The 19569-nt window shown below is 46.8% G+C and overlaps 7 protein-coding genes across 7 annotated transcripts; 6 read left to right on the forward strand and 1 right to left on the reverse strand.

The window, feature by feature from the left end:
• Nucleotides 1–1139: 1139 nt before the first annotated feature.
• Nucleotides 1140–3677, forward strand: VE01_00564 (uncharacterized protein). The gene has a single exon (XM_018270093.2). The coding sequence runs from the start codon at nucleotides 1555–1557 to the stop codon at nucleotides 3511–3513; it is 1959 nt and encodes a 652-aa protein (XP_018135324.1). The 5' UTR covers nucleotides 1140–1554; the 3' UTR covers nucleotides 3514–3677.
• A 1262-nt stretch (nucleotides 3678–4939) lies between these two features.
• Nucleotides 4940–7044, forward strand: VE01_00565 (uncharacterized protein; the record flags this gene model as incomplete). The annotated part of the gene is made up of 4 exons (XM_059463285.1): nucleotides 4940–5107; nucleotides 5155–5175; nucleotides 5230–5889; nucleotides 6425–7044. The coding sequence occupies 4 exons, from the start codon at nucleotides 4940–4942 to the stop codon at nucleotides 6797–6799; spliced, it is 1224 nt and encodes a 407-aa protein (XP_059320137.1). The 3' UTR covers nucleotides 6800–7044.
• VE01_00566 (uncharacterized protein) lies at nucleotides 7027–8518 on the forward strand. The gene is made up of 3 exons (XM_018270095.2): nucleotides 7027–7475; nucleotides 7544–7600; nucleotides 7645–8518. The coding sequence occupies exons 1-3, from the start codon at nucleotides 7232–7234 to the stop codon at nucleotides 8337–8339; spliced, it is 996 nt and encodes a 331-aa protein (XP_018135554.1). The 5' UTR covers nucleotides 7027–7231; the 3' UTR covers nucleotides 8340–8518.
• Nucleotides 8519–8870: 352 nt separating this feature from the next.
• VE01_00567 (uncharacterized protein) lies at nucleotides 8871–9564 on the reverse strand (the record flags this gene model as incomplete). Its single annotated transcript, XM_059463286.1, has 2 exons — nucleotides 9194–9564; nucleotides 8871–9128 (listed from the first exon to the last, which is right to left on the reverse strand). Exon 2 carries the CDS (start codon nucleotides 9075–9077, stop codon nucleotides 8871–8873), a length of 207 nt encoding a protein of 68 aa, XP_059320136.1. The 5' UTR covers nucleotides 9078–9128; nucleotides 9194–9564.
• A 1929-nt stretch (nucleotides 9565–11493) lies between these two features.
• VE01_10732 (uncharacterized protein) lies at nucleotides 11494–12405 on the forward strand. Its single transcript, XM_059464184.1, has 2 exons — nucleotides 11494–11866; nucleotides 11956–12405. The coding sequence occupies exons 1-2, from the start codon at nucleotides 11560–11562 to the stop codon at nucleotides 12144–12146; spliced, it is 498 nt and encodes a 165-aa protein (XP_059320167.1). The 5' UTR covers nucleotides 11494–11559; the 3' UTR covers nucleotides 12147–12405.
• Nucleotides 12406–13263: 858 nt separating this feature from the next.
• VE01_00568 (uncharacterized protein) lies at nucleotides 13264–14702 on the forward strand (the record flags this gene model as incomplete). The annotated part of the gene is made up of 6 exons (XM_018270097.1): nucleotides 13264–13310; nucleotides 13363–13482; nucleotides 13547–13783; nucleotides 13847–13928; nucleotides 13981–14113; nucleotides 14173–14702. 6 exons carry the CDS (start codon nucleotides 13264–13266, stop codon nucleotides 14700–14702), a joined length of 1149 nt encoding a protein of 382 aa, XP_018135320.1.
• A 555-nt stretch (nucleotides 14703–15257) lies between these two features.
• VE01_00569 (uncharacterized protein) lies at nucleotides 15258–17192 on the forward strand. The gene has a single exon (XM_018270098.2). The coding sequence runs from the start codon at nucleotides 15270–15272 to the stop codon at nucleotides 16989–16991; it is 1722 nt and encodes a 573-aa protein (XP_018135321.1). The 5' UTR covers nucleotides 15258–15269; the 3' UTR covers nucleotides 16992–17192.
• Nucleotides 17193–19569: the final 2377 nt, after the last annotated feature.

Genomic DNA, 19569 nt, shown 5'->3' on the forward strand with positions numbered 1-19569 from the left:
ATTCGAACTCCAACGAGAACACATACATGCCTTCAATGCCACTAGAAATGGTTTCTAGCTTCTGTGCGTCTTATACGTTTAAGACGCTTGCGTTAAACCGTACCCATAACTGATGAAACAAATACACAGTGTCAAATGAGAAGACTGAGTAAAACGAAAGCAGATACCTATCAAGATGCGGATGCTCGATCCATCGTTCAGGATGGAATTTCTTAGAGTCCGAGAGATGGATTCGTTATGGTGAACGAGCACGGACGTCATGCCTACGGGAGTACTGGAAGGGATAAACCAGTCTTTTTTGCCATCGGATCCAGAGTCTCTGTCCTTTAATTTCGTACAATAGCGCGCTTGCAGCGATTCGATGCTCCTCTCTGGAAAAGAACGGGTGAAAGCCCAATGTATCTCTTCCACGGTAAGCATTCCTCCTTAAGGCCGATCAGCAAATTGTATTCTTCTTCCGTATATGGAGACCTTTGCGCTTTGTCTGCTTTTGCAGGGCTGGTCATGACTTCTTTGCATGAGATGCACAATCCCGTGGTCGAGCTGATCTTCGACTGTTTCCCGGCCAATCCTAGCAGTGTTGCCCAAGCTAGACAAATTTCCGTTTGTCCCACACATTATATATATGATAAAGGATGGATCGAAGGCTCTTACTGGCCTAAGGATATCGAGAATATCGGAGGCCCTAAGAAGGTTCATCAGTGGTCTAAGCTTGAAACGCAATCATGATGAGCAAAGTGCCTCGGATACTCCTTTCCACGGCTCCGGATCTTTTTTTGCCGTTGGCCGAAAATCCCATCGTCCTTATCCTTCTCTCTGTACTATACGATAGACCCTTTTCTTCGTCCGGAGTTTTCTACCGTCCCACGAACCATGCAAATTTCTGTTCAATCCTGTCTTCCAACTACAGACCGCATATATCAGCCTAAACTGAATGAAGAGTCCGAAGACTTCGAATACCTACGGAATAGATAAAGGGAGATGTAAGCTGAGCCAAATGATGACAGTATCTAAGTAGTAAGCCTAGGGAGTAAGCCCACGTGATAATCCAACTGACAGCTCCATGCCTAGCAATTCCTCCATCACGTGCACGTCCAGCTCCTTCCATCGGGCAATCCTCCGGTTCCAGGAACCGATATCGCAAAAACAAAGAGCAGCATTTGGGCGTGTCTGCCCGATGCCACTCGAGCTGGTCCTCAGTCATTTGTCTCTAACATGTGAAATAAAGCTTAGCCAACTGAAGCCAATTCGAAGCTACGTCATTCTCTCCGATGGCTGGTCCTCTTTCATTTGGGTCTAATAACGCTGGACCAATTGAAGTCAATTCGAGGCTACGCAATTCTCGCCGCATATCTGCACCTCATTTTACGGGAACGTCCCTAGTCACTAATCCTCTCGTCTTGGGTACGGTACGCCACGCCGTGAATCTGTTCCTCGAAGTCTTCAGCAGCTTATGCAGTGAGGAGCTGAGCGTTCGTCTTTTCCAAAACTTCGGTTCAACTTATCTGCCTAAACAATCACCTAGCAGGAGTTTGCTGGAATAAGAAGAGCACCATGCCTATAATTACTCTTTGTCGATTCGGTAGGGAAGGCCAACTCGAATCATTTGAGGCGGATACTAACGCTACGGAATTCATTGCAATATCCCACGTATGGGGTCTAGCATACTGGACAGACATACCTGGAATTCAGCACCAAGTCATTGTCTCACAACACAAGGCCGAATTTCTGGAAACGAAGCTGCCGAAACTCGTGGGGCAATTGCCATTCTGGATGGATATACTTTGTGTCGATCAGCGGTCTAAGGCAGCACGCATCGCAGTTGTGCAATCCATCCCCGACATTTATCGCAACGCGGTACGTACAGTTGCAATTAAGGATGGTGATGGCTTTCGAGGTTGTTGTGCCAACGCCATCAGTTCCTTCGCTGATTGGAACTTGCGAGGGAAGGAGGAGCTTCTCGGCCATGTGCGAGCGAAACATCCACACATCGGTTTGACTGAGTCCTATCTATTTCGACTATGGCCACTAGAAGAAATCTTACTGAGCGATAACGTCCAGTTCGAAGTTTGTGCCGATTGGGAACCAGAATCCAGGAATGACGACGCAGATTTCGGAGTATCTAGTGTGACATCTTCTCTACTAAACATCGTAGCTAGTCTGGATGCACTGGGCTCATGCTGGTCTCGCAAAGGCAGAAGCGATGATACAATCACCGATGAGACTATGGGTGAGTTCGCTAGGGCCTTCATGACCTGTCATGTTCCGATTTCGCGCCCTGCTGGCCCTGCCATGCCTGAACACCCCAGCTCAAGCAACAACCTATGGTACCAAATGAATATAAATTCCATCCGCGCTACCGGCAAACCACGAGACTTCATCCTTGCCGTGATGGTCCAGTACAGCTGGTATCATGTCCCAGCGCAAGCGGGGAGCATGCCATTTTCCGAGTTATTTCTAGATTGTCACCGTCAAGCGCATGAAGCGGGGTTTGGCTTTAACTCCAAATTACTAGAAATGACAGGGATACCTCAAGAGGCCGGCAGCGGAAGCCATTGGGTTCCGGCAAAGGACATACCCACGCCGACATGCCTCGGAGACTTTGTGAAATTAATTCGGCCACCTAGCCCAACGTCCTCACCTTCGAAGGTGGCAGTGGTGGCTAATACTTTCGGCGGCACAAAACTTATGATGCCCTCAAACATGATGCAGGTTCTTCAGGTGATACAGACAGCCATGAAGTTTTCTCCTAGGGTATGGAGTTTGGCACACCGAGGAGGAGAGCTGAGCAAATACGGGTCGTGGACGAGTGATTATGAAAGCATCAGATCGCAGAGAAATGATAGCGGTATTGGAGTGTCAAACTCGGCCGGGGCGGCTGAGCAAGATTTTCTTATGCAAAGGAGGACTTCGGAGCGTCTTCTTTACGAGGTCACTTCTTATCTAGACGCACAATGGACAGGGCTTGGACTGTACGAAAGAGATTCCGAAGCGAGTGGTGATTGGATCAACACCCATCTGCCATATCTGGTGCATTGCGACCCACCAGAGTATAAACAGACTCTCTTCTTTCTTGCCGCGATGGTCAGCTGCGGCATCCCTCTAAGCGCGTTTGACTGGGCCCGGAAAAGGCTGTACGCCGTCGTGGTCGCATTCTCCGACCAGCCGGTCCTTGCTCTGATCCTACGATCCGTTATTGACAGCAGAAACCTGCCAAACTTCCATGTTGTCGAACAGCGGCAAGAAAGCCATATCACTGGCACGGGCCTTTTTCTGGCGTCTATTGACGGATCCCCCATTGGCTATGTTCCGGATTTTGACGCAGTCGACGGGAATGAAGAGTTTCGTCAGCATATGTACTTGCTCTACAAAGACTTGTACACTCAAAACGATGAACAATTTGGCTTGAGAAGGGCCGTCTATCTTGGTGAGCGTGCGGATGACACCTTTGGTATTGTTGATATTGGCGAGACTAGTATCCTGTCAAATTGGACACGTGTGGTTCTTGAGTGAGGGGTAGGAAGTTGATGCAAGGCCATCTTGGGGATGGAAGATAAATTTTGTTATAGCGATACCACGTCGCTAGATCTGCTATGTTTCACATGTTTCTGTAAGGTAATCGATCACGAAACCGGCTAGTTAGAACTAGCAACCACGATGGTTGCTAGCCTCCCTCCAGTTGCCCTTTCTCTTAAATATCAGCTGATAGTTGTTGACTTTATGTACAGGATATTGTGACTACGTAATCTACGACTTTCAAGTAGTTTCCTTCACTAATGTTCGAGCTGAGGGGTCTGTGGATTAAGGAGCATCTTTTGTAGGTTCTTTAAAGTGATTTTTAGAGGGTCTTCTGCAGACGAGGGTTGTTTCTAGGCATGTTCTTTGCCATTTATTTTACCCTATTACTAGGTTTCGCGGCAACTGGGCTGGAGGTTTCAGCCGTAACACTTGGGCTGTCGGGGTAAGCTAGCCAAATACGCCACAGAGTTCGTACTGAAGTAAACACTATCACGCAACATTTTGAGCGTTTCTGTAGTATTTGTAATAATGAATATCTGAGAAATACATCTCTCATATTGTAAGCGATCGAGGCATTGTTCGAGTTTGAAGATATGAAGCCGTCGTTGAGGTATAGTAAAGCGTGGGACAGTAAGACTGGCAGAAAATCGACCAATGATGCAACAAACTTAAACTGCAATGATTTCGCTCCACCACTAGCTATACGTAAGCCGTGAGATGAGTATAATATATCAGAAGCTCTAGATTAGATCGAAAAGTGGAAAATGTGCGAAGATCATTGTGCCTCGCCTGGCGCAAATCCCCAATCGATCCCAAGGGCTCCCGTATGCCACGACGGGCGCATTTGCCAGCTGAGCTAGCAGCCGACCAAAAGAGCGGTCAAGGACTGGGGGTTTGGCAACCCCCCCCTATAACTCCTAATCGCTACGCGGGCCTATTAAATAGTTATATAATTCAATTGATTTCTATATACTCTATATACTGCCCTATTTGAAGCCTCCTGTCCGTCCCGTTATGATCAAGCGGAGATTCCTGGTAACCGGAGCCACCACACGATTTTGGCTGTGGCTCTGCATACCCAGAATCCACACCCAACATAAACACAAGCTGCTGCATCGCAGACACCGAATTCGATTTTACATGCATATTATCGTCCAAATGAGGTTGCAGCAATCCTATAAAGGGGTGAGGGCATGCCGTGGCTGTCTCTCATTCGCCCGATCACCTTGTTGACCTCTCACTTAGTCTGTACTACAATCAGCTGGACGATTGTGTTCCTTCACATATTACACCATTGTCGGCCGCCATATGCGTATATAGTAACATGCAAACTACTATGAGGGCACTGCATCTCGAGTGAATCGCCGGAGACCCGCGAGATACCTCATTTTCACGCATTATACCTCCCACAAGCCTGAAGATGGCAGGTAACGATAGCTTCACTCTGTCTGTCGCGGGCAGAGCGCGGTCGAAGGTCTCGCCATTCTATAACCCGACCCTAGACAACCTGTCAAAGGAAGCCCGAGACCTGTTCGAAAACTACAGCGGCATCGACCCCGACCGCGTAGTCTCGCACGTCGAGGAAATCGTGCGTCGCCCCAGCCACAGCCTACTTCTAAACGCTAACTCCTCCAGCGAGATCGAGCATGGGCAATTGTACCAACCCCACTATCCCTCTACAAACATCCCACTTACTCCTAGTCCCACCAGTTTCCGTACCCATGCATTGGCCTATTCCGCTTCGTCAACCTCAGCCTACGCACCTCACCCCTCTACCCCAGCATCCTCTCGCGCCTCAAAGACGACAAGCAAACCTTCCTCGACCTCGGCTGCTGTCTCGGGACCGAGATCAGACAGCTCGTCGCTGATGGCGCCCCGAGCGAGAATATATATGGCACGGACCTGCGGCCCGAGTTTTGGGAGCTGGGATACGAGCTGTTTCGCGACAAGGGCAGTCTCAAAGCCTCTTTTTTGACGGGGGATGTATTTGACCCGTTCTCCGAACTAGGGAAGTTGGATAAAAAAGTGGATATTCTCCACGCGGGGTTGTTTTTCCATCTGTTTAGCTATGACCAGCAGATCGAGGTCGCGAAGAAGATCGTTAAGCTGATGAGGCCGGTGAAGGGCTCGTTACTGCTTGGGTGGCAGGTGGGTAGCTTGGACGTCGGGGTGTTGCAGAGCTCGGATGGCGCAACGATTCTTTATAGGCATGATGAGGAGTCGTGGGCGGGATTGTGGCGGGAGGTGGGCGAACAGACGGGAGTGAAGTTTGTGGTTGAGTCGCAGTTAGTGGAAGGGGCAAGGTATTTCATTAGAGATGGGCAGCCGGCGGAGCCGTGGGTGGAGGATCCAAAGCGGTTGATGTTTTCTGTGAGAAGAGTGTGATAACGACTTAGATGAAGATTCCGTGTGTACGGTAACACCTCGGTATAGGATCCTGCAGAATGTATACCTGAGATTGCAAGGATTAGAATCTCGGTTGCACGTCCGTTTGGATTTTCGGTCACGGTGACTTTACCCAAGAATCCTGACATAAAGATCCTGCAGATTAGTGACAGAGACTCTACCAAACGGATTCTTGGACATAAGTATCCTGTACCGTCCGTTTGGATTTTGGTCACGAGGACTTTACCCAAGGGAGGCTTGCATATCAGGATCCCAATCCCGGTTCGAAAGGTCTCCTTACATCGATGTTTCACATGGCTACCAATCTCCCTCCTATCCAGAGTCTAGCATGCCGTCATTTCACTTAGTCGCTCCGGAACGAGGTATATGGTGAAAATTTAAGGTTCAAGTGCAAGGTAGACATCGAAGGTCGTGTTATTGTAGGTGTTGCACAGGCCCTCACCGCCATTGGCTAATGCAAGGGGTTGGTACAGCTTGACGCACAGACGAACACAAACAGTGGGAAAATGGAGCACAGCGAGATCTACGTCTTGATAACTCCCAGTGGCGCAAAGACAGGAAACTCCACCCGAGTGTCATGGGCACAAAGTGGTCCGATGTCATCCTATCTCCATCTCTCAAAGACAGCATCATGAGCGACATCACCACCTTCTTCGACTACGAAGAAATGTACACCTCCCTCATCCCCTGGAAGCGCGGTATCATCCTCCACGGTACCCCCCGCAGATCTTCAGTAGAGACGACTGAGGGAGATGACAAGGATAAGGGAGTTGACAAGGATGAGACTGAGACGCTAGATGAGGAGAAGGAGGTAGCGAAACCGATTTCAGAGTATACAAACCAACACATTAAATTCCACATTTTACGCTATTAAATGGGTTCATGCCCTGTTGGTGGGTTAGGCCACAACTCCGCTCTATTGTACGTTGATTTTAGATGAATTGGACTGCCTTATTGGCTGTAATCGTGGAATTGGGTTAACCCAATACATGTCCTGGATGGGGAGGGATCTCGCACGGTCCACACCTTATTTTGTATTGTATGTTCAGTACGGTGCCAAAAAGTATACGTACGGCCCGGTGCTTTTAATCATACAAATCACTCCAATTTGAGCACGGGCCCGCACGAGGAACTTATGGCGCCGTACTGTATTGTGTGGTAAATGGGTTTTCTGCATGGGTGGTTAATGGTGGCGACCGTAGCAGGGCTTAGAAACGGGGAAACGCAATTGACACGTTGATTACAGCAATCTCATATTGCAGGTTATTCCAGGATCCATCACTGCTCACATCCCCGTTCCATCATCATGAGCTGTCGCCGTGCTTCGTTGCACATTGCAGTCATCAATTGCGATACGCCCGTGCCACATGTTCTCGCTGCTCGTGGACTCTGCAGCGATATATTCGCATCCCTCCTACGAAGAGCAACGGAATTCTACGCAGATTGGAAGACCACAGAACTGGTATTCACTGCTTATGATGCAGTCAAGGGAGAACTGCCTTTGCAACAGGACTTGGAGAAACTAGATGGTCTCTTCCTAAGTGGTTCAAGTGAGACGAGCTCCGCTACCCCTCGCTCGTAAGTTACAAGGGGATGTATGCTGACCTAAGTGCCATAGCTGCATCAGCCTACGACCCAACACCTTGGGTAGTGAAGCTTGCCAGCTTCTTAACCAGTAAGTCCCTCCCCTAGATTACAATATTGTCTAAGACCTGTTAGACACCTACCATAACAATCCTTCCGTCCGTCTCGTCGGCTCTTGTTTCGGCCATCAAATTATCTGCCACGCAATATTTTCACCATACTCCTCTTCCGTCGGCTCGTCTATAACACTTCCATCCCCATCTTCAACTATCTCCCTGGCCTCTTCACTATCACCCCTTCCATCCGTCGTGTCTCAGGATCCGAAAGGTTGGAAACTTGGCCTCCACGATATTTCCCTCTCACCACAGTTCCTATCCCACTTCGGCCCCGTCCCCTCTAACCCAGCCTCTCCCAGCCAGATGCGTCTACGGTTCACACACGCTGACCATGTCATCTTGCCGTCGTTGCCCTCGGACTTCCTCAGTGTAGGGCGGAGCGAGCATTGTGCTCTTCAAGGCCTGTATAAGACTGGAAGGGTATTGACATTTCAGGGACATCCAGAGTATGACGAATGGACAAATATAGAGATGATTACGAGCTATGGGGCGACGATATGGACCGAGGAGGTTCTGCAAGAGGCGTTGGAGAAGTTGAAGAAGGGAGAGGATGATAGTCTTTATGCGGCAAGAGTTATGCTCGATTTCTTAGTCGAGGAAGCTGCAGAGCAGGTCGACGCTGCGGGCAAGATTGAGATGCTACTCGATGAGAAGTTACCTATGGCAGTGGCGCACAGCCACAAGTGTCTGGGAATGGACCCCGCGAAGAATTAGTAACTAAAAACCTGGCGACAGCGAATTTGCCTTCTACTGTAATACTTTCGAGTAACTGTTAGTAGGATTAGACATTGGCGTTGACCGAGTGTTGCTCGCTGACTTGCCAAGGCAATGATTTATCAAGCACCTTTAAAGGCGGGTAGGCTCGTCTACGAGCTCTTCAATGTCAACCCGTGGAACATGTATAGAGGCCGGAGCCCTCGAGCACTCCTTTGCGAAGTGGCCTGCTTGGCCGCACCGGTAACAGGTCTCTCCTAGATCCTTACGGACAGGTATGGGTTCTCGTGACGGTCCGTGAAGCTTCAGAGCTGGGTTTGGCGACGCCGTACAGACTGCAAAAGGAGCCGTAGAAGTCGTAACAAGTAGTCACGTACCCGTTAGGGTGGCTACGGATCTAGTCATGAGTTTGGCGGTCCGTAACTAGCTTCGGCGTTGTTAGAGCCTCTGTAAATTCTTGTCGACAAGTAGGCACTTATGGGCGAGTGCTTTGCTTGTAGGGAGTATATCTAAAAAAGGTAATACCGACTGCTACAAGGCTGGAGTAAGCTTATCGCAGAGGTCTGGCTGTAGGTCGACCGTAGGGATGTTTCCTATACCCGTAAGGTGTAGAAAACGGGTGTAGAACTCTGCGAAGGTTTCATCTTCCTTCATAGAAAGCTTACGGAAGTCGATGCGGGCGTCTTTCGATTCAAACGGGTTCTGAAGGATTTCCGCGAGGTAGTTAATCATACCCATAGTAGTCGTGAATGGGTCTAGGCGCTTCTGGTAACGGGGTGCTAGATGCTTCTAAGCTACGTCAGCAGTCTGGTTAAAGATATAGGCCATCTTTACTTGCTTAGAGTCGAACATACGGGCGTTAATTAGAGACTTATCTTCGATTTGGATGCGCTAATTATCGAAGGATGGTAATACCCCGTCCGTAAGGGGATCAGGGTCTTTGAGTTTGACCGTAGAAGCGTGGTCTAGCGGTTCTAGGGAGCTTCTTTAGGAAACGCTCCGCTAAGAAGCGGTTGCGTCTAGTTCAACTGTTCCTGCAGTTGACGGATCTGTTCGCGGGCCGCAGCAAGCTGCTAGACATCCGTAAGCTAGGCTGATGACATGACTTCAATCGATTGAAGGGTTTCGGTCTTAGTAGAGGTGTCTCTGTGATAAAACCCAGAAGACTTGACGCCCATTCAAGCCCTATACGCTAATAGATCTGGACCACAAAGGGAGGGACGACGCCCCTAACAACATATCTCAATACACCATTAGCTGCTAATACTGAAGCACTATTCGACGCTTTGTAAGTGTCAACCATTTGAGTATTGCAGAGATAAAAAGTACATAGGTTGCCCCAGGCGAATGGGATCAGGGCAATGATAGGTACAATGTAAATTGTCTCATGGCGTGCCGACCACCTAAACCACAAGAGGCCAATGGCAAGCGTTGATGGGTAAACAAACATTTCAATATAACTGTAAGTGCTTATTAATATGCTTTCAACGGGATCTCCGACGCTAGAGTGGATCAACAGCAATTGGCTCCTCCGTGTTTGTGAGCTGTTGCTTACAAATGCTAGGGTGTTAGGTGAGCAACTGTAATTGGCTCCTCTGTGTACTGTACTTCTATTGGATTTATGCTTAAATAATACGCTAGTCGAAGGGGCAATCATTATTGGCTCCATCGTGTTCTAGATTATTAAATTTCAAGAGACTAGATAAGTGAGACGGTGTGTGCTCTCCTGTATTTGATGCATCCAATGTAAGAAGTGAATAAGGACCTGTTACAGAGACAACACTGTTCATCGAAGAGGGTGGCTGGGGAGGAATCGTCAGTTAGAGATTGTCAAGGATACTTTCTTCAAAAGGATTGCTCGCAAGGGTAAGGGGGAAGTTCAATACTGGGATCCTGACAGCGTCATACGCAGGAGCGCAGGAGCCTAGTCGCTCCCACGCCCTACGGTCTTGAGAGCGGGGAGCGTTGAGAGATTAGTTAGCTCTAGGGACTCCAGGTCCTGAGGCCTCATCACATCGCGAGATCCTACGTAATAGATAACAAAGATATGTTAGATATTTGATATCCATGATATCCTTTGGCACGACGGCACTATATAAGTAGATAGTTAGTTCTTAGATAGGAGCTTCGTGCTCAACTCAATATAGATTTTGTTATATACTGTAACCTGTTACTTGAAGCCTTGTGTCTAATCCCCTGCCTCCTCTGTTAAGTTAAACCATAATGCAAGAATCCTCTGTGCATCTAATTGTTTGGGGAGCAGCGTTACAGGGAGAGGGAGAAAACACAGAGTCGTTCAGTGGTGTTGAGGTCGTTACTGTTTCTAGGTAGTACATGTTTGTTAACGTCCATCCCTAAGTATATGGCAGCCCTCTTGGGTCACTTAAGGCTGTGAGGTATTTAGTTGTCCTAATATTGGGTCATTGCCTAGTATTCCCCCTATGGTTGTATGTAAAACTATCCTAGTTAGGAATGATCAGGCGAGTTTCGGAACGAGGCAATTAATGCACCTTTTTAGGCTTCCATAAGGCATCGTTTCAGGTCGTCTATCACCCATACCCTGCTGAAATTAGGAAGATAATGTGGGTCGCGGATAAAAGCAGCAATAGCTGAGGAGCGGGAAAATACAAGTGAAATGCAAACTACTAGTGGTGTTTACCACTCTAACCTAAGTTACCTTGTCTTGGCATAGAATTCCACTATTCACAACGGCAGGATCAAAACTAGCTTGAGATGGTCTGTTAGTCATGACTGGCATCTCCTGTAGACGCACAGGCTTGCTAGAAACGTTAGCCTAGTAACGTTCCAAAGGGCGGCCTCAACACCTCAGTCCGCCCCTGTACGTAAATCTTACCACTTCAGCCTAAGTTATCGTGCATTAGCAAAGTGTTGAACTATTTGCAATTGCAGGAGCGCACCTAGAACGGGATGGTCTCACGTCAGCCTTGGCAAAAGATGTCACAATTTGCAGTATAGGAGCGAAACTAGCATAGGATAGCGAGCTCAGGATCAGGTCAATTAATTATTCAAACTTAGTAGCTATATGGGTATACGTGAAAGATATAACCTTTTTGGATTGTTTATATAATCTGATATCTGATTAAGTATATAAGAGGGCCTTTAGACCTAGTTTTGATCTAACAGCTCAATCTCAGTACTTCACATAATCGACTAAGAATCTGAACTTACTTACCTCTAAAAATTTCAAAGTGTGATCATTATGAAGTGTTCTACTTTTATTGCACTCTTCTCATTTAGTTTCGCTGTCATCGCAGACTTCGACATGTACCATGGCAAATGGATGGTTCTTGGAGAATTCGAAGTGGATCGCGATATATGGCAGATTTTCCAGACCGATCCCAACTGTGACCAAGCTTGGAATACCCCGGTAACCGATGACAGTTATGATGTGAGTGGGAACAAGCTTGGTGTCCGCTGTGTGGGCAGTGGATGTGATGGTAGTAATGATCCTTGGGATATTGATCTTGTGGAAATGCATTACTCAAACAACCCCCTTTATCACTGGAGTATGTACTGTCTCGCTTTCCCATATTTTTTTCAGTTGCAAATCTCTACAAATGAACGGATGTAACAATCTAACATGATATATAAATAGCCATCTATAAAAATCGCGACAGTTATGCAATGATTGGTCTCGACGGCAGAGTCTACGGCAACTGCGATCCATTTCCTTCAGTCAGCTATTACTGTCCACAATTCGCATCATGGATACGTGGCGACCGCAAGTTCCGCTGCTACACCCAGTTCACTGCCGCACAGATCAATGAAGGAAGAAACAACCACTAGGTAGCTTCACTGCCGGAGGAATTGCATTTTGAGACAGAGACAACTTGAGCTGGATTGGCAGTACAGCTGTTATCTTATCTTGGGGTTATTTTGTTCCTTGAACTTCGCTCTCCTACTTGGCATACATTTAGCTTTATATATTGGTATCACGGTGCCTGATTAGTTAGTACCTGGTTGCCAGACGCTTGCAGAGCTTCCCATATACAGTTGATCAATCTAGGCGCGATATTAAACTCAAGATGACTTAGTTCAAGAGCAGAAACGTTATCAACCAGACTCGAAGGCGTGTCAAAAATGATGGGTGGAGACAGCTCTCATCCTGCTCTCATCTTGTGACACATGCCCTACCCCCCCTCTATAAATATGCATAATACAACCGAGCGGATCCCCCCGTCTACAGTATGTCCGTCTATTTGACTTACCGTGGATGGCACTGCCTGGAATTGATTGGTTGATTGGGCCAACTACCTCCGACATATCCTTGCCCTTACCTAGTGACTTACGGGAAGTGCTCCGACTTGCTAGTCGAACTGTATGGGGTGGATCCACAGGTGAGGTTATCCGGCTCTACGGGAAGGTCATGCTTGAATCTTTTCCTGGACAAATCCAAAAATGATGTCTTATCTTTAAAAATATGTTTTAACATTCCGCCTATAGGAAGTTTGTACGGGTATTCATGAAGGCAAATTCCGACCTGCAGGAACGACGAAGCTTCCATAACAAGACATCAGAATTAGCCAACCATAAGTCGTTTGTAAGCAGCCATTGGGAGAGAGTGAAGAGTGAAGAATCAGTTGGGGACTTCCCCTGGTCATTCATGATCGCCGTCGCGAATCCTAACCCTAGTGTTTCCTCTCTGGCACTTTCGCTCATCTCTCTCCACTTGCTCTACTCAGATTGTACGTCCAGAGGCTCCAGCCCTGCTGTATACATGGAGAATGCGGAAATGTTTTGGCAGTGGGAAGGAGATGGCATTATGATTTTGACAAACAGCGAGAGCACGCAACACTCTTACGAAGTATGGGAAGCAAGAGTGGTGCTGTGCAGTACATAACTCCGAAAACAGTCTTTGTCAGGTAAGAGCATTTGTGTGAGCAATCCACTGGGCGATTTCTCTATGCCTAGCAACACCATTGGGGTACCGGATGTAGCAACTACTGTAGCGTATGTATTTTGTCGATACTTACCAGTTTGTGCTGCGCTGACGATCAGACAGGCCAATTGCAACACCTACACCTGATGGAACAAATTCATACTGCGGGGAATACTTTAAGGTAGGCTCTGGCGATGATTGCGCCACTATCGCAACTGAATTTGGCATTGAACGTGACGACTTGTAAGACTTCCAATATTTGTCAACATTGCTATATGTGAGAAGAAATATTAAGTCCTCGCTGCAGCTTGTTCCTGAACCCCGAAGTTTGGAAAAACTGCACCAATCTCTGGAAGGACTACAACTACTGCGTTAAACCAGTCGGGACTATTACAACATACTCGGGCCACCCGAAGTCGACCTCAACTGTGCCCTTTGTTAATACTCCTGCGACGTCTGTGCCGTATGTAGACCCATTGACAAGATTTAACACGAGTGCACCTGTCATTCCGCTTGCTAATGATACACGTCGAGACTGTTATAGGTAAGCTCTCTGCACAAATTTGTCAAACAGCTGAGCGGGCCACTGACTCTGCCTTTACTCAAGTTACTTTTACATAACCAACACGACAGAAACTCCAGACCTGTCTTGCTGGAATCTTGCGATGGCTTATGACGTCGAGCCAGAGGTGTGTTATGTCATCTTGTACTTTTCGAAGTGTTCCACTAATATAGTTATAGGAAATAGCTCTCTGGAATCCATCTCTTGCGGAGAATGGGACTGAATCAGGAAGCTCGGGTTCGGATTTGTCTCCTGACTGCGAGCTGTCAGAGAGTGTCTCGTACTGTGCGTTGCTCGCATCGCCGACTACGCGTAAGTACCATCCCGTTCCAACTGCTACTATCTTGGCATTAGCTAAACAATATCAACAGAATCTGGTAGTGCTATCCAGACTCCAAACCCGAGAGCAATGGGAGAAGTGGCAAATTGCACGACTTGGTTCAAAATGAAGACATACTCTACTTGTGCAGATGTTTTAGTTCTATACGGCTTGACACTAGAAGAGTTCTACGCATTTAATCCCTCCGTTGGCAAGGGCTGCGCAACCATGGCCGCCGGGACTTACTACTGCATATCTAATAAAGCAAATGGAAGCCGTCCAGGCGGTTACGATAATGATGATGATGATGATGATCCTACAATGACAAGCTCAGGGACACCTACATCAACGACAACAACACCGACAACAACATCCAGTGGTGGTATTGTCACTCCTACTCCAACGCAAAATGGTATGGTAGGGGGCTGCAAGGCATTCTACAAGGCTGTTGCTAATGAAGGGTGTGCGGTTATCTGTCAAGCCCATGGAATCGAGCTGGCGGATTTCTATAAGTGGAATCCCGATGTTGGATCTGACTGTACCAACTTGTGGCCTGATTATTACGTTTGTGTTAAGGCATAGCCAGATTTAGAAGTTTTTAGACGACAGAAGTGGCCTCGTCGTTGTAACTATAAATTAATAGATCTATGTTTTCATAAGTCCCTGAAATATAAGTTGCTAGAAAATAAAAACCCATGGCTTATAAGGCCAACTTTGGTATGCGCTGTACCTCTAATGTAGTTACGGCAGTGTAGAATTTATTAAATTTCGCAATGCCATTGCAACGAGCCTTAAGGCAACCGGAGTTTTGGCATCAGCGTTGATAAATACGAATCTACGAGGATTCTATGGCCTAGGCGCGGCCAACTACCGATAAACTGGCTGCGGACAAATCGGCAATGCTTGGTTATATAAGTTAGGTACCAAGAATACTAATTAATAGTGTTATACAGATAGCGACACAAACTCGTAGACCTGGCGGAGAGACCTGGCGGAGAGATAGGCAGTTTGAGTGGGGCGATCGAAATATGGTTGGGTGCAAGGAACGACAAGCCAACTAAAGCACCGAGGCCTTAGCGTGGATCAATATTATATAGATAGGCTAGCCGCCAACTCCACCAATCCAGTACAGAACGACTTTTCAACTCAATGTCGCCTCCAAACTCAGAAACTGCGGAGTCCCCCAGCCATATCAGTCCTATGCTTCGGCTTCCCCCTGAAATTATCAAGACAATCGTCGATCAGGTTCCCAACAGCACCATAAAAAATCTGCGCCTCACCTGCCGTTTTTACTTGGAAACAGTAGCTCTGCGGCTTGATCGCGTTTTCATCTCCGCGAACCCGCGCAATGTGGAAGTATTTACTGCCATTGCCAACCACGACGCCTTTCGTGCCAAAATCACCGAGATTATCTGGGACGACGCGCTCCTGTACGTCCGGCCTGTGCCGCGTAGCGCCGTAGAAGCGTACTACGGGTCGGACGATGATTATCAAGACTATGCGGAAGAATCGGACGATGAATGTGATAAGAATGGGATTAATTGGAGGGGTAATGTTCCTGGGTGGTTCCGTAAAGCTTGCCGAGACAACGTTTTCTTCCTAAAGGAGAAGCGCGATAAATATTTGAACAGACCTGACCTTGTTGCAAGGGCACAACAGGCTTGCGAGCAAATGCCTATGGAAGAGGCATGGGCGTACTACCAACAGCTAGTGCAACAGCAGCGCGATATCTTGGATTCAAATGCGCATATCATTGCGTTAGAGAAGCATATCGGATCGTTCCTGGCGCTACAGCGAATTGTTATTACGCCGGCAGCACATGGATGGATTTACAACCCACTGTACGAAACTCCCATGATCCGCTCCTTCCCCCGTGGGTTCAACTACTATATTCCTCGCACCTGGCCCGTCCATGACCGTTCTATGCCCGAATGCGACGACTGGAACGAAGATGGTAGTGACTGGCAAGGCTTCCGCACCGTGACACGCGTTCTAGCAGAGGGTAGAGATTTTGGCAGGGTGGTGGATCTACGCATCGACGTTCATGAGCTGGAGATGGGGCTAAACTCGCGGGTGTTTGAGAAGGAAAATCGCACCCTGAGTGACTTCGAGGCTGTACTTGCGCGGCCAGACTTTGCACACTTGCAACTTGATCTCATGGTCGATCCGCACTACACGCAGGCAGATGTCTTCCGCAGTGGGCTCCTCAAACGTGCCCTAGCTCGTGCCTCGTGCGGACAGGGCTTGAAGTCCTTGAGCTTGAGAACGAACATTGACATGTATACGACAATTGATGAGTGCGACTGGTATGTCCCCCTCACTACGATATTCACACCAACTAGCTATTCGAGGCTTCAGCACTTCGGCCTCGCCCGCTTCTACGTCGAGCAGGATGATCTCTTGGCGCTGCTAGCCTCCATGCCAAAGACTCTACGGTCGGTTGAACTGAGCATGCTCGAGTTCATGGGCGAGAAGGACAGTTATCGGACACTGCTATGGGGGATACGCGACACGCTAGGCTGGAAAGAACGAGAACCAAGGCCAACACTTGTCGTTAGTACCGACCTTTCGAATCCCAAACCGGGACAAGCTTTATGGCTCGAGCATGAGTTGTATAGTTTCTTGTATGAGAATGGAAGCAATCCGTTTGGAAACGACCCGGCAACTAGAGGTCCAAGTGCTATAAGATTCGGGTTTGGCTGGGAGAAAGATTGCTTTAATCCTTATCACAAGCGCCCACATGTGGATAATTATGATTTAGCTGATTTGGGCTATATTAAGGGTTCTCGGCCGCGGCCAGTCGCTCGGCCGACGCAAGACTTACCAGGTCCGGGTAAGTCGTATTTCACCGACGCGCGATATTTATTGTAACGAACCAAGGCTATCTTTCCTTGAGCCAGACTATGTATATAGATAGCCCAGCTGAAATCGGGAGTTACAAACTGTTGCATAGACATTTTGGTTCTACTCTAGTTATATTTTGTCCTCAAGGCCAGGATAAATAGACTCATATTTCATAATTGTCTTAGAAAACGGAGGATTTTAGCACAACGATATTTACTATAATATTCCATCCTTACTAGTAATGAAGACGTTACATGAATAGAATAAGCGTCAGCTCCACGCCACTGCTTTAAGTAAACCTAAGCACACATCAACATTCAGAATAATCAACAACTTAGGCCTCCTCTATAAGAATCAGGGAAAGCTAGCTGAGGCGTGTCAAGATCTGCCCAATACCAGGACAACCTCAGATAAGAATCTATCGATGCTTAATAATTTCAAGCCTGTAAACGAAGGATCTTCTAGTTAGCACATACCTAAATATGCGACACGATTTCGAGAATTCTAGGAACCAGGAGTATATGAGGGCAAGATTCGTGTGAGATGGAAATGCGTAAGTACTTATTTAAGTACCTAGGAGACATAATACTAATCTAATTACAGAAATGTGGCCAGTATTTGTATGATGACTACGTTGAACTACACCGTGGCGCGGCAAAGCGCCTAGAAGAATCGCTAAATTAAAAGCCTACGGGCAGAAACACCGTTTCTTCTAGACGTATCCCTACATATTTGACCACCATGTGTAGCCTAATCCCGAATATATTCACGAGGGTACGTCGCACTTTTACTGTAGAAGAGCAGGGGCTTCTAATACAACACCTACCACCATCTGTTAGTGTATAGCATGTAGCAAATCCACCACTACTGCTAGCCGAAGCATTGTCCTGCTGATCTGCCACAACGTCGGCGTCTATGACAAAAAACTCCTCTAGCTTTCTGTTTGTGATATTAAATTAGACGAAAAGTTTTTTCGAGCTCTTAACAAACACTACCAATCAAAGTGCAACAAATGGTTGTCGTTCATTTCCCTTCGAACCATAACAGGCATCAAATTTGTTAAGTTTAAAATGTATAGAAAGAGCTAATCGGTTGATGTGCGTCTTAAGAATGATATACCCCTACCTAAAAATCCAAACTATTGTTACGCTCTTATTCTAATTAACTTAATACCACTAGTTGGCGAGAATAGGTTAATACACCTTTTTAACAACCTAGACTGCGCTAAAGACGTGTTAGCATGTCTAGACTGCTTTCTGAAGAAACTTAAGGAGAAGCTAGCATGTAGTGATAAAGTCGTAGTACCTAGATGGGGCATAGATCTAGAAGAAGGGGTGTGTAGCAAAAAGACAGCTATCGTGTACATGGTGTGTGCTTGTGAGCTCCATTTAGGGAATACTGTGGACTGTTTTAGGGCAAGGTATCTAAGGTGCTTTTACTGTTAGCGCGTACATGATTGGGATCATAGTGCCACTCGTCACGCTAATGCAACATTTGGCTTAAAAATGAATGGACAACTTTCATAGCCTAAATACTTTCTTATGCAGCAGAGCTATCTAGAACAAGCGTATAGTCTAGAAAGAAACGAATTTAAGTGTATCATCAACCTCCGATGCTGTGATTTCAAGTACACGTGTTTGGTTGTAGTCCGAGGACAACACCATGGCTGACATTACCCATTAAAGGCCTGTTTCTGCCCATGTAGCAGACTCTGCGACAAGGTTAGCATAAGTTCCGGCCTTGCTGTCAAAATTACTTACTTTCTAAAATATTTGCAGCTCCGCGCCTAATAGCGTATGAAGTTACTTAGCATCTATATCTAGCACGGTATGCAAGCTCTGTTAAGGCGCGGTAAGAAGCAGCGTATGTCTATGCAGCCGTTCCGTCTGCTACTTAAAAAAGGGCTTTATCTAAGACCGCATCCTTAAGAGGGACTTCAACAACGCTACGATCTAACGTAGCGTAAAAGAGCTCTTCTAGCTTAATATCAAAAGCATCGTGTTCGTATGCTAAGGTAAGGAAAGGCATAATTAGGCATAGGTGTAGATAGACCTAGTCCTCCTAGAGCGTTATTGTGACGCTAAGCTATGTTAGTTTTGTTAAGACAGCCTATAGTCTATAGATACTTACAATTCATCCTCCTCGTCTCTGTCCCCCTTCATAAGTTTAAAGGTAATTGTAAGGCTCATCTAAGGCAGACCGCCTTTTAACATCCTAAGTAAGGTAGAATTTCAAATCCTTAAACGGGTTAGCAAATGTATGAAGTAAAGCCTAGATATATACTAACTCTATAAGTTATAGCCTCATTGCTATTTCGATATGAATCTAATACAACGACCGCACCTAGCCGAGCTACAGTATACGTAAGGCATAGAAGAAAGAAGTGTAGTTTAACGCGGTTAAGTTGGTTTTGGAAACTATGCTTATCCTCTACCTATAAATAATGAATGGGCACTTCAAGGTCTTACAAATCTGCCATTAGCTTTAGGCAGGCCTTGCTGCTAAGCCCTAGCGAGTTTTTTAGGTCTGTTTGAATCTAGTATCCTTATATTAGCTTCTTTAATACTATAGAAGAACATTGACAAGCATCGTCTTACATCTTTCA

Source organism: Pseudogymnoascus verrucosus (assembly GCF_001662655.1).
Source record: "Pseudogymnoascus verrucosus strain UAMH 10579 unplaced genomic scaffold scaffold_1, whole genome shotgun sequence".
Lineage (NCBI taxonomy): Eukaryota > Fungi > Ascomycota > Leotiomycetes > Thelebolales > Thelebolaceae > Pseudogymnoascus > Pseudogymnoascus verrucosus.

Excerpts from the sequence above, each read along its gene's own strand:
- VE01_00564 (XM_018270093.2), top strand. The coding sequence starts at position 1,555 with ATGCCTATAATTACTCTTTGTCGATTCGGTAGGGAAGGCCAACTCGAA.
- VE01_00566 (XM_018270095.2), top strand. The coding sequence starts at position 7,232 with ATGAGCTGTCGCCGTGCTTCGTTGCACATTGCAGTCATCAATTGCGAT. Across the intron at positions 7,476-7,543 it reads TCTCTTCCTAAGTGGTTCAA|CTGCATCAGCCTACGACCCA; the intron begins GTGAGACGAGCT and ends TAAGTGCCATAG. Across the intron at positions 7,601-7,644 it reads GCTTGCCAGCTTCTTAACCA|ACACCTACCATAACAATCCT; the intron begins GTAAGTCCCTCC and ends AAGACCTGTTAG.
- VE01_10732 (XM_059464184.1), top strand. The coding sequence starts at position 11,560 with ATGAAGTGTTCTACTTTTATTGCACTCTTCTCATTTAGTTTCGCTGTC. Across the intron at positions 11,867-11,955 it reads CAACCCCCTTTATCACTGGA|CCATCTATAAAAATCGCGAC; the intron begins GTATGTACTGTC and ends ATATATAAATAG.
- VE01_00569 (XM_018270098.2), top strand. The coding sequence starts at position 15,270 with ATGTCGCCTCCAAACTCAGAAACTGCGGAGTCCCCCAGCCATATCAGT.